Source organism: Dasypus novemcinctus, chromosome 13, assembly GCF_030445035.2.
Source record: "Dasypus novemcinctus isolate mDasNov1 chromosome 13, mDasNov1.1.hap2, whole genome shotgun sequence".
Taxonomy (NCBI): Eukaryota; Metazoa; Chordata; class Mammalia; order Cingulata; family Dasypodidae; genus Dasypus; species Dasypus novemcinctus.
This window is the reverse complement of record NC_080685.1, coordinates 95,532,798-95,546,461: the sequence shown is the minus strand read 5'-3', so window position 1 is coordinate 95,546,461 and position 13,664 is coordinate 95,532,798. Positions and strand designations below refer to the sequence as shown.

The window sequence follows — 13,664 nt, the reverse complement described above, 5'->3', positions numbered from 1 at the left end:
CATCAAATTTACTACCCATGGTTCATCCTATTTCTGGGTTTGGACCACAAGGAGAAAGGTCTGGACACAATCAGAGTCTTAGTTAAGCCAGGTAGAAAGGCAAAGCCTGGAGGGGGTGAAGAATTGCTCTTCAGTCCATCTGAAACACGTGGGGTTCTGGGTTTCCTTCTTGTTTGGCCCTGGGCTACCCACAGACTTTGTAGTGGAGACGAATCTCCTGATTATCCAGTATCCCTCTGCCTTCCTGTCATGAAGAGGAACGGGCTAGTGGGGGGTGGGACGGGAGGTGGAGCCTGAGATAAAGTCTCTGGGGGCTCTCCACCTTGGCTGTCCTCGTTAGTCCACTGAAACAGATGGCTGTTCTGCTCTCTGCATCTTGGCAGGCAGATATTGGAACTTATTCCCCTAGAGGGAGGTCACGGTAGAAATGGCTCCATAGTGGAAGGAAGGTCCTTCCAGGCCCCTAGGCCCCACACCCATAGGTTTTGGTGTGGCACAGATGAGTGGAGCCACACCCAGCTTTCTGGTTAGTCTTGACCACTCCGACTTCGTTACAAACAAGAAGCTGTATGGCACTGCCGATTGACAGGGATGGGCTGTAGGAGAAAAAGGAAATTGTTCCCATGGGGTTCAAAGAAAGGTCACCGGGCCGTTGCCCAGGCTTTCTGGCATCAGTGGGGTGCCCCCTTGGCAGCACGACAGGGCCTAGTTGGAGCTCAGAGGAAGAGACTGATGTCGGCTGTGCCTTACCTGGTGGAGGTTTGCCCCTGCCTTTCCAATTCTGTTCCCACTTCCTGGATGTATGTGTAACAGAGACAAGGAACAGCTTCCTGCTTGGGTCTGGCCTTCCGACTCGAGCCCTCAGTGTGGGAGCATCTAAGCTTCCGGAATGGCAGCTTTGAGTTATGGGGATCCCTAAATTGAAGCGAACCATAAAAGGTCATTTAATTCGTGCCCCTATCATGGGGTATTTTGCCACTTCTAATCTTATCTGATGGACAGAACAGAGGAAAGATGGAAGCAAAACGCTGGTCCATGGTTAGTGCCTCAGGAAACCAATACAAGACCCTCTTTCTTGTCCCCCAAGCCCCAATACTTATAAACTACACCGTTCACACTGATCACTAGGGATGATCAGATGATAGAGCATCTTCCGTCTCACCCCAAAGTTGATGTCCCAAACCTGGACACAAAATCATCCTCCTTCTCAATTACCTTTGGCTCCTAGGCTCCAACCCAAGCTGCTCAGGAAAGCATTCCAGATCCTGGCCAGTTCTTGGCTCTGGCCTCAGACGGGGCAAGACAACAGCAGAGTGAAGTGCAAGCTCTTAATCCATGGCTCGGGGCCCCATCAGCATTTCCCTTCTGGGTGATGTCGTTCTTTTTGTACAGCAACCTTGCTCTTTGCTGAAACAGGAAACAGACAAAGCCACAGCGGTTGCAAACCCCAGTTCCTCTGTCTTGCTCTCTGGCACCATCTGAGTGGGCCCCTGAACCTTAAGGCCTCCTGGGCTGGGCTCAGGAGCTCCTCCCATCATTGGGCACCCCAGCCACCCTTTCTCTTGCTATTGGATTGATCTGAGCTCTGGGACAGTTATTAATACAAGTCAAGCTCTCATTCCAGGCTTTGACAAGGATGGGCCTCTAGAGGTGTCAGATTTAAACCTTGCAGATTCTATGAAGAATCTATGAAGAATCTATGAAGAAGAATAAAAAGCCATTTGGATGATGGGACCTGGAAGGGTAGCTTTCCCAGGGTAGGCTTTCATGTATATCAGGAAATGCTCTGTGTAAGACTTTTCCCTTTCCTTTAATCATCATTCCACAACCCTGTGGTTGTAAAAAGTTTCCATTCTTCTGAAGTACTTGCTGTTTCTCAGAATTCTGGAATGAGGTCAGCTCTGGGTTTGTTCCTTTCTGAAGCAATGAAGATGGGTGAATAGGTGGCAGGTAGCTGGGAATGAAAGGAGGACAGCAGACAGAGTTTGTAAAACATTCTTAGTCAATTGTACTAGGAAATTTGAGGAAAAACTGAAAGGAACTGATCTGCGTGCATTAAAAAGAAGCCATTACAAATGATAGACTCAGGAAATTTCCAATATGTTCAGTATAAAGTTGTGGAGAGGGAACTGGATTGGGACAATTTAACTGAGTAGCTTTGTAACCTTGTGCAATCTACCTTGACTAAATGATCCTTTCATTATGGCAGCTGGATGATTTGTATGGTTCTTATGAACATCAAGGTTTGACACATGTGAGGTATGTACTAAGACTTTTAAATAGCTTTGATAAGACAAAATTTATTAACATGTGGGGGGTCTGTCACAATCTTCACCTTTGCCTACTTCTTCTCCCATTCTTTGAAGAAAGAAAGGACAAAGATATTATGAGGATATTATGTTGAGTGACATAAGCCAGATGCAAAAGGACAAATATATGGTCTCACTAATATGAACTAAATACGATGAGTAAATTCATGGAGGTAAATTCTAGAGTATAGGCTACTAGGAAAGAGAATGTGGGTTGTGAATTGGAGCTGATGCTTAATGTATGTAGCATTATTAATAAGGTTAATTCTAAAAGTATGGAAATGAATAGAGTTAAGAGTAATGCATTATAATGAGTATAACTAAACACTGATGATTTATAAATGTGATTGTGGCTGAATGGGATAATTTGTGGACGTAAATGTCAATTGACAGGAAACTAGAGAATAATCTAGGGACTGTATAGCATAGTGATTTGGGTAGTGGATGAAGATTGTGGTTAAAAGTGTAAGTAGAAGAATGCGCTTCTTTTACAAAGTACTAAGAATATGGGGGAGCAGATGTAGCTCAAGTGGTTGTATGCCTGCTTCCCATGTACGAGGTCATGGGTTCAATCCCTGGTAACTCCTAAAACGAAAACAAATGAAAAAAAAACTCTCATTGGGGAGCGGATTTAGCTCAGAGATTGAGCACCTGCTTTCCACGTACAAGAACCTGGGTTCAATCCTTGGTACCTCCTGAAAAAAAAAAAAAGAATATGGTGATACATGAAAAAATTACACCTAGTGTAACTTACGGACAATAGCTAACAGGAATATTGTAATCTTTTGCAGCGATAGCAAGAAGACGTTATTTTAATACTAAGGGACAACAATAGGGGGTTATAAGGAGGTATGGGCTTCTTCCATTTGGAGTAATGAAAATATTCTGAAATCAACTGAGGTGATGACAGCACAACTCTGTGATGAAAATGAGAGCCACTGAGTGTACACTTTGAATGGATCATACAGAACATGGGGCCACATAACACAGGGAATCCAATGGTGGATGATGCACAGTAATTAACAGGACAAATATGAGAATGTTTTCCCCTGAATGATAACAAATATATAATATTAATATAGGGTGTTAATGATTGGGTGGGTTGGGCAAAAATATACCAAGTGTAAGATATGGGCTGTAGTTAGTAGCAATATTCTGATGATGCTCTTACATAGTTTTTAACAAATGTTCCACAACAATGCTAGGTGTTGGTGGTGGGGAGATGTGTGGGAGCCTTGTATGATGATATGCACGTTTGTTTTGTAAATTCACAAATTTCACTATGCATTTATTATTTATGTATGCTCATGTATGAATGGTATACTTAATATAATTTTATTTTTAAAAAAAGGATTTCTTGAAGATGTTGCTTTTAGTTGAGGCAGGGTCCAATTGAATGAGGGTAGGTCTTAGTCCATATTACTGGAGATCTTATAAAGAGAAGAACTGTGAAGGCAGGAGTCAAAAAAGGCCAAAAGGAGAAGCTAGAAGTTTGCAGAAACTGGAAGAGCTGAGCAAAGAGCCATTGCCAGGTGACGGGAGGCAGTGATATAAACCAAAGAACGCCTAGGATTGCCGGCAGCCAGCACCAGAATACTACAGACTCTGGGAGAAAGCAAGCCTTGCTGATGTCTTGATTTTGAATTCTTTCTGGCTCAAAATCATGGGCCAATAAATTCTTTTTGGTTTGAACCAAGCCGTTGTGTGGTTTTTGTCATAGCGGCCAAACAAATCAAGACAAACTCTGCTAAATATGTCTTTTTCCCTCCACCACAGTACTAAGAATCTAAACCCTTTGTGGGAGACCCCTTCTGGGTGCTACTGGTTTTAACCTTGCTCCCTTTCCCCCTTCTACTGGGTGACTCCCAAATCATCTTTTGGAACATGGTAACTGGGGTGGATTGAATTCTGTAACCCAATTTAGACATATTCTTGGTCTTGATACACATCCCTTTGGAAGTGAACCCATTGCAGATAGGATCTCTTGAAGATGTTATTTTACTTAAGGTGTGGTCCAACTGAGTCCTTTATAAGCAGAAGAAATTCAGATATAGAGAAAGCCACAGGGAGGCACCAGAAGCCTGGAGTTAGTGGGAACCCAGAAGAGAAAGGAGAGGACATCGCCATGTGACTGGAAAGCCAAGGAACCCAAGGATTGACAGCCAGCCAAAATGCTACCGATCCTGAGAGGAAGCAAGTCTTCCAGCCTCTGAAACCATGAGACAAGAAATTCCCGTTGTTTAATCCAATGAATTGTGTGGTATTTGTTACAGCAGCTTGGAAAACTAACACAGCAACTTTGTACTTGTAGAATCCTCATTCCTGCCAACATTTTCTCAGCAATGCATTCCAAATTTGAGTCATTCACTCTAAAACAATGCCACAGACATTCTTAACAGTATAGTCCATGCTGGCTTTGGCACCCCAAGTTTTGCAGAAGGCAGCAGTGGTGGGTGATGAGAGGAGCTTGAAATTCCCAGTCCTGCATAGCAGCTCAGGCTGGATTTAAGTCTTAGAACGGAAGTCCTTTCCCCCTCAAGGTCTCTTCATCAGATGACTCACAGACTCTCTAGTTTTCCAAGTGCCTAGCAGGGAACTATCTAAACAGACGTCCACACAAACATTCCAAGGACAGATGTTCTTTTGTCAGAGGTAATCCCTTCTAAACTCATTAGGAGGAAGATATACATAATCATTTCTCATTATTTGTAGTAGTTATGCTCCATAGGGTTGCCACAAACACTGAACTAGCTAACCTGAACCATTGCTCCTTGGGGAAATATAGGATTATTTTCCTGTGAACCTCTGGGCCTAACATTTTCATCAAACAACCAATACATCACCTTGTTTTATGTGTGTTTCTGTTTAAGGACACTTTATGTCATGAATATGGTTCATTCATTAGCATTGAACTCACAACCAACACACTAAAACTCCTGCCTGAATGAAGCTTATCTAACACACACACTTTCTTCATAAGGCACATCACAGCCTTCTTGTGCAAAGTAACAAGAGATGGCACTTCAGCACTATGCTTGGAGCCATTTTAAACAGTAAAATCACCAACAAAAAGCACGAAAATGCAAAAAACACGTCATCCCATACATTGTGAACAGGATGCTTATTTAAAGTGTGAAAGCTGAAACAAGAAGGCAGAGCATGGCCTTGTTCAACCTCAGATGGGAACATGCCAGTTGGGCAATTCCCATTTTCACTCCTCTGTACATGTTCTCAGATGACTGTGAAAGTGCTGTATGTATTGATTTCAGGGTTACCAATAAATTTTAGCAAGTAGGCTGTAGCAGTTTGATATTACTGATGAATTCTAAAAGGAAATATTAGATTATGTTTATAAACTGATCTTTTCTTCTGGGCATATTAGATTATATTGGTTTCATAGATTTACTTGATTAAGTAATTATGTAAGCCTCTTGTGCCGGTAGGGAGTTGAGTCCCCGTCCTTTGGTGGATGGGGACTCACAGATAAAAGGCATGGCAAAGGACAGAGTTGGGGGCTTTTAATATTGGAGTTTTGATGTTGGAATTTGATGCTGAAGTCTTAAGCTGGAGCCCCAGGGAGAGAGACAGAGCCATTTGCCTGATAGTCTACAGTTGACCTTGTGGAGAAAACAGAGGAGCTGAGCTCAGAGGAAACTAGGAAGCCTGAACCCTCGCAGCTGTCAGCAGCCATCCTGCTCCAACATGTGAAAATAGACTTTGGTGAGGGAAGTAACTTATGCTTTATGGCCTGGTGTCTGTAAGCTCCTACCCCAAATAAATACCCTTTATAAAAACCAACCAATTTCTGGTATTTTGCATCAGCACCCCTTTGGCTAACTAATATATAGGTGAATTCGCAGATACAGAATCTGAATTATGAGGAAATCATATTCCTTCAACTCTAATATTTGCAAGACTGCCTCTCTACAATGGAGTTATGACTTCATGTTTGTGGTAGGACAGTGTTCTCTCTCCTTTTTATCCTTATGGTTCCTTTTTTTCATTATTGTGGGTAGAGGACCTTTTGGCATAATCGACCCCCAAAGTTATGTTGTAAGAGACCATCAATATTAGCAAGAGCTTTGTCTGTTTCATGAATGCTACAGTCTGAAAGGCCTAGCCATAAGGCACCACTAACTGTGGATCCATTTTGTGGATCCCAGCATTGAGCAAGGTGCAAGCATCCTTTTGTTCCAGGCTCATGAGAAGGATGGTCTTGCTGGCTTTGACCTTGAAGGGCTCTGAAAGGATGCACCCTCAGCCCTGGAGTGGGAGTGGAGGTGAGGCTGTGTGTGTTAGAAAATACACAGAAAAGGAAAGAATAGGGGAGTCCAGAAAATGAAGGGCCTCCCAGGCACCCATTTCTGTTTGGACCAAAAGGACATCCACATCTTAATCTTCAAAGCAGTTTTAGTTTCTCTCCTTTATTCCTCATCTCATACTGTGTCTCCTTGGGACTGCCAGAATGTGAAATAAGACTTTTCTCTGAATTAAGCATCCTAATGACTCATCTGCTAGGAATGCAATGCCCCTGTCTAAACTTAAAAAAATTACTGCTTTGAAGGGCTCGATTAAAGCACCACCCTCCTCTCTCTACTGTGTGTGCACATGCACGTGTGTGTGAGTTGTCCAACAAGCAGGACTTTGAGAACTTCTAGATTATAACTGGTAAAACCAGAGTATTTATTAATAAGCAATATATTATGTAAATTAGAGTTCTAATAAAAGTTTTCATTTAATGAAAAAATAAGAAAAATAAGAAGCTTCTATCCATTATTTATGCTTCACCTACTTTACTTCATTTATATATTGTTTTGCCATGGTAGCCTAGGGAGTTGGAACCACTGTTGGTGTCACAGCCATGGTCACCCTTCCACCCCTGAAAGAACACAGTAACTGTACTAACACTCCACTTCCAGAGGCATTTGCTTTCTCATACAGTTAGGTTATTTCATGATGTTATCTTCACTCTGAAACTGACAATTTTCTTTCCTGGTTAAGCAGTCATTTCTTCCTAAGCCTCAGTGAAACCATCTCAATTGCTTCAAAATGGCCTCACATTTCTGGACACTTTACAGATTCCTACACATACCTTTCCAATTTGTTTTCTACTCAGTGCAAACCACGCAAAGCATATTTAATTCAATGCAGTAAAATCGAACAAAAAAAGATCTCACCCAAGGCACTGACATATTAGATGCTGTCTGCCTGTTCAACAGAGCACTTTAGGGACTTGCTTTGAAGACTAATAATGAAGGCAAATTTATGGAGGAAAGAGTTGGAAAGCATTTAGATGTTCTTTTTTCAGTTTTATAAAACTTGAAATATAACATCATTAAGAGAATTTTGGAAATAGAAAAACTCCTCAATCCTACCACATAAATACAAATTAGTTTCATATTTTTTATATTACCTTATAGTTTTTGCCTAAATGTATCTTTGAAAAACATATTTTAAGCATAGTTTATGTATAATTGTGTATTTGTTTTTCCACTTTATGCTATATTATATCTTAAAAATAAATTTTTTTTTAGGTTCGGGGCCAGGAATTGAACTGGGACTAAAATGTGGGAAGCCAGCAGTCAACCACGGAGCCACCTCGGCGCCCGAGTTTGTTTGCTTGTTGTTTGTCTTGTTTTAGGAGACACCAGAGACCGAACCTGGGACCTCCCACATAGGAAGCAGGCGCTCAGTGGTTTGAGCCGCATCTGCTCTCCTGTATCTATTTTTCATGTCATTACATTTTTTTTCTTGTACTTTTACTTTTTAGTGTTGTCATGGTCTTCCATAATCTTAGAGTATAAAATCTGTTTAATAATTGTTCTTATTATTGAACACTAGTTATGCTACCTAGCATTGCTGAGGATAATTATTAACCACTGGTAAATACGATTTAATAGAAATAATACAAATGAATGAGTTATAATGATCCATAACTGCAATAATCAACTCAGGTCTGTGATAACTTTAAACTTAGTAACAAGATTACTTTCTATATCACATTTGTCACCGATTTCCAGGGCATTGCTGGAAATGGCAAGCTCAGGAGAGCTGCAGAGAGTTGGGGACTCTCCCAACAGCCTGAGTGTGCAGTGCTGCTGGGTGTTGGCAGGGAGGCAGAAACTGAATGCCGTTGTGAAAAAAGCAATGAGCTGCAATCTGGGGAAATGATTTCTCCATCCATCTATCTACACGTCCCTTGAAATGCAAAGTCACTTTACCCCTCTGGGTTCCTTCTAAAACATCAAGGATCTATGATCCCTTTATTTCTCTAACGTTATCTAAATGCCTTACTGCCAAGAACTATTAGATACTAGGAGTGAGGCACAGTAACATCCAGTCAGTACCTTCACATACTTACACAAAGACATGTAAGCCCTATAAAAGCAGCATGCTGCTTTAAATTCAAGTGCAGGGACAATACAGAAAATTAAAGAGACATGGGATAAGGGTGGGAGATAATACCCTCCCCAGTGTTGAGAGGTTGTCCCGGGAGGAAGAGAAGAAAGCTGTCCTGGAGGAAGTAATGGCCAAGCTGACTCCTATGGGATGAGGAGGAGGTGTTAACCTGGCTGCGAGGAGAGTGAAGAAGGCACGAGCTAAGGCTGGGTGCTGACAGCAGGGTGGTTTGGAGGAATCACCAGCCCACTGGCACCTGGGGAATCAAAAGAAGGACAGCAAGTGGCCTGAGGTGTGGCTGGGGAGGTAGACAGGGTCCTTGAACATCACCTTAACGAGTCCGGGTTTTCAGTGTTGCCTTTTTACCCAAGAATGGTTTTGGGTATATGCCAGCCTCCACTCACAGCCACCACTCTGTCCTGGTTTCCCCATACCTTGGCATTTCCCCTTGAGGCTTGAAGCGCTTGTTTCTGAAGGCGACCACTAGCTGTCGCTATTGAACAGGTCTCGCTCCACAGTCACACCCCAACGTATCCTCAGCTGCTCCGACCAGGCAGAGTTAGAAGTCGGAGTCACCCCTCCGCCTCCCCTTCCTAACCCCCTTCCCCCCCACCTTTCACCCCACCTCTGGGTCTGTTCCTCAGTCCTAGGTGGTGACTCACTATAGGCAAACTGGTGAGGAGGTGTTGGTAGACCTCGACTAGAACCTTGCCATAAATGGGGGAGAGCAATTGTGGTGAAATGTGGGACCACATTCAGCCCACTACAGAGGGTGCGAAGCAGAAGTCTTTTAATAGGACAGCTTTGCTCTTTGGTCTGGGTGGGGGTGGGCAGGTAGCTTTTGTGTCCACTCTGCTCCCTGGGGATCAGGGTGTCCCAGGACTGTCCAAAGACAACGTGAGGGAGCACCTGAAACACAGCAACCCAATGGTCCCATGTAGGCCAATCGCTGCCCTTTCTTGTGTCCATTAGGCCTCAACCTTTGGGTTATGGGTCTTTTGGCCAGTCCCCAGTTTCAACAGTCGTGTCCCAGGTCATGCGATGTACCAACGTGTCCTTCTCTTTGACTTCTGTTTCCTTTATCTCTTTCCCAGAACTCCTGCCTCCTCAACTCAACAGATATTCATTTCTCCCTGCCCCCTTTTTTAAAGTATCCATTTCCCCCCCTTCTCCTTTCTATCTATGGTATTAACTTTTGTTCTATGTCCACTTCCTCTTCCTGTGTGCTGTGGATTTATGCAAAGTTAATTCTGCTTCTCCTGGACATTTTGCCTATTGGCATTAAGCCTTAAGTTCCTGTTTACCTTTTGAATAATTCCTTCTTTTTTCAGTCCCCCCATCCCCCATTTTTTTTTTAAAAAAGATTTATTTATTTATTTAATTTCCCCCCCTCCCCTGGTTGTCTGTTCTTGGTGTCTGTTTGCTGCGTCTTGTTTCTTTGTCCGCTTCTGTTGTCGTCAGCGGCACGGGAAGTGTGGGCGGCGCCATTCCTGGGCAGGCTGCTCTTTCTTTTCACGCTGGGCGGCTTTCCTCACGGGCGCACTTCTTGCGCGTGGGGCTCCCCCACGCGGGGGACACCCTTGCGTGGCACGGCACTCCTTGCGCGCATCAGCACTGCGCATGGCCAGCTCCACACGGGTCAAGGAGGCCCGGGGCTTGAACCGCGGACCTCCCATATGGTAGACGGACGCCCTAACCACTGGGCCAAAGTCCGTTTCCCTCCCCATCCCCCATTTTAAAAACAATAGAACTAGGTAGGTTAAGAATTGCTGAGAGGGGGAGGATATTAAGGTGTCTTGGTTTTCCCTGGTATTCTTCATGAGCTGGTGACCTCTGGGTGGCATGGAGACTAGGGGTGCCAGGATAATGATGTTGAGGCAGAGTGGCTGCAGACATTGTGAGGCATCTGAGTACTTGTATCAGAGTGGCCCACATGTGTTTTCCTTTTCTTTAATACTGCAAATTAGTTTGATTTGCATGTCTTTTAGAAATTTCCATTTTCATGTATGTTTGCAAGCATTGTGTGCATTGAACAGATAAATAGTAACTACATATCTATTGGAAATACATGTGTTTAATCATTTTTTAATGATGAGGTGTGTGATCAAAAGTTTTGGAGTCCACTCTTCTAGAGAAGCTTTGATCTGGTCTTTTGAGGTTTGCTGTGGACTGGCCTCTGGGAGGTTCTGAGATACTGCTGCAGATCCAGCCAAGGAGAAAGGCAAAGCTCGTGTGCAGAAGAGTCGCACAGAAGCTTTGGGAAGAGGCCTAGTGGTGAGGTGGGACGGAACCGTCCCTGAGAGAGCACTGTACAGGAACAGGAGCTGGATGACCGCCTTCTGTGCCAAGGTGAGTCACCTCCTCTGAGGGAACCTACTCAACGTTCCATCCCACCGGACATCCAGGGCCTTTCGTTTCATCCTCTAATGGGGAGTGAGATTAACAGTTTCTCAAAGGAACGTCTGAAGGGATGGGAGGCTGAAACTGACCAATTAGGAACTTGCAGATGGCGGGTGCGTGTCACCGTGGAGAGCCTGTGCAAGAAGCAGGGTGTAGTGGGGACCTGGGTTCTTGGGCCCTTGGGTTAGAAGCCTGACATCTTAGGACTTGTGCCTTCCCCTTCTGACCACGGTGCCTGTGCTTCTGTGCTGATTTGCATATGTGACAAACACTGCTCTTTGCCTAACAGAATCCCAATTTTGTTTTCGGTAGCAATGTGTGCAGCTGAAAACTCCGTTTCTCAAGCTCTCCTGAATGGAGGACGTGATCATTTGATGTAGCTTTGGCCAATGAGATGTGAGCTGGAGTCCCTGCATTGGGCTTCCCTGAGTTCTCTTACTCAGGGATCAGATTCAGCCGGCGTGCCTCCTTTGTCTTTCTCTTCTTCCTGCCTGAAACACAGAGTGAGGTTGAAGTGAAGCAACTGTCTGTGGCCAAAAAGCAACGAGGAGGAGGACAGACAGCTGAGTGGAAAGACAGAAGGAGCCGGGATCCCTGAAGGCACTGTTCTGTCCCTCCCAGACATTATGTTGTGTGAGGAAAATAAATCTCTGTTTGATTCAGTCATTGTAAATTGGGTTTTCTGTTACTTCGAGATGAATGCAGTACTAACAAACACGAAGGTCGTGACTACGTGGCTTTCTGTTGCCTTCCTAGAGGCGGTTAACTCCCAGCAAGGCGCTGCTGCCCTTGCAGCGGAAAAGGGTCAGGATCGCCATGTCTTTGGAAGCCCTAGTTCCTGCTCCTTCTCTTATAATGGTAGGAAAAACAAACTGTCCTGTCACTGTTAGTCAGCACGGCTTGCTGACAACAACAGCAGCAGCAGCAGCAGCAGCAGCAGTTTGACTTGTTATCAGAGTTTGACTTCAAGTCCTTTTGAAGAGGAGAGAGGCAGTGAGCTGGCCCTTTAAGAATGTGGCCTGCGAACGTCACAGTTGTGCGCTGGAGGTGGCGGTGGGACCTTGCAAGCCTGCTGGGCACACCTCTTTCATCGTCTGCAGTGATGTCATGGTGCTAGCTTGAAATCAGCCTTGGTGAGGATATCCTGGAAATAGGCAAATGCTATGAATTGGGGCTTTTTTTTCCTTCTTCTCCGAGGTACTGGGCAGGCAGCTACACCCGCTCCCCTGGGGCTTTTCCTGGGTGACCTGGCTGTTAAACATTTACCAGCACACCACCTGGAAAAGACCAGAAGTTCTGTTCATTATTTCCTACCTAGATGTTAGTTCATAGCTTCTCTTACCCTCCCCATGCCATCCAACAACAAAAAAAATAGCACAATCAGGTAAAGGCTGAGGTACACTTAACAGAGTTGAAGACAATTATGGCTCTGAGTCCAAGGAGAACTCTAAAAGTTCAGACTGAAGGCAAAAACTAATTTTATTTTAAACAAATCAATCTTATTGATACATGTTAATAAAGCATACATTTCATCCAAAGTGTATAATCATTGGTACTGATATAATCATATAGTTGTGCATTTACCACTTAAATCATTTTTAGAGTATTTCATTATTTCAGTAATAATAATAATAATAATAATAAACAGACAAACAAGAAAATACTTCACCTCTCAATCTCTCTTTGCTTCCCCTGCTGTACTCAGCTGCTAGTTCTGGCTATTCTTGCACATTGTTTATTTATTTACTAAGCAGTTCTATTGAGATATAGTCACATACCATACAATCTATCCAAAATGTATAATCAATGACTATTATTATAATCACAATGTTGTGCATTCATTACCACAAAAATTTTTAGAATCATTTCATCACTCCAAAAAGAAAAACTCCACACCACTTAGCAGTCTTTCCCCAGTCTTACATAACCACTAATAGAATTTCATTTTTATAAATTGATTTATATTTATATTTTATATAAATGGAATCATACAATGCTGAGACCAGCTCAGCAATAGGTTTGCACGAAGGGAAGGTGACGCAGAACTGAAGAAATAAAAGGACAGAAAGAAAGACACGAGAGAGAAAATAAAGATGGGACCAGGGGACTCAACAGCTTCTGGAACTGAGAGCCTCGACCCTAGTTTCCACATTGTATTTATTAGAAATTACAAAGCAATAGTTATCTATATTTATTTTCAAGGCTGCTTGTTATTAAATCTGCAGCACCTGCAATACTAGGGAACAGATCATACAAAGTTCAAATACCTCCGCATGCAAACAATTTTCGTGCTGACCAGACATCATTCCTTCTAGTCAAGGCCGGTGTTCCTAAGCCCACACTTCTTATCTGCATTATGGAAACGTTTCGAAACAAGTTTAAGGCAGGTTCCCACATTTAAATTCAAGCTATTTTCTTACAATACAGTATGTAGTATTTTGTATCTAGTTTCTTTCACTTAGCATAATTTTTTTTACAGCTTTGAGGCAGTTTATTATAAAAAGTTGGTAATCAAATACATAAATTTATATGAACTTAAAATTCGTCATACATTTG

General features: G+C 43.2%; 1 protein-coding gene across 2 annotated transcripts in view; it reads left to right on the top strand.

The window, feature by feature from the left end:
- Nucleotides 1-11,980, top strand: part of C13H1orf74 (chromosome 13 C1orf74 homolog) — a 39,260-nt gene extending 27,280 nt beyond the window's left edge. The window contains exons 5-6 of one of the 2 annotated variants that reach the window (XR_009180228.2): nt 10,866-11,057; nt 11,421-11,980. Coding sequence is in view for 1 of the 2 variants with exons in the window: in XM_071207708.1 (XP_071063809.1) it covers nt 7,844-7,862 (19 nt within the window). In the remaining variant the exon portion in view is untranslated. Of the gene's footprint in view, nt 1-7,843; nt 8,072-10,865; nt 11,058-11,420 lie in introns of those variants that run through there. The other variant, XM_071207708.1, reaches the window with a different exon arrangement.
- Nucleotides 11,981-13,664: the final 1,684 nt, after the last annotated feature.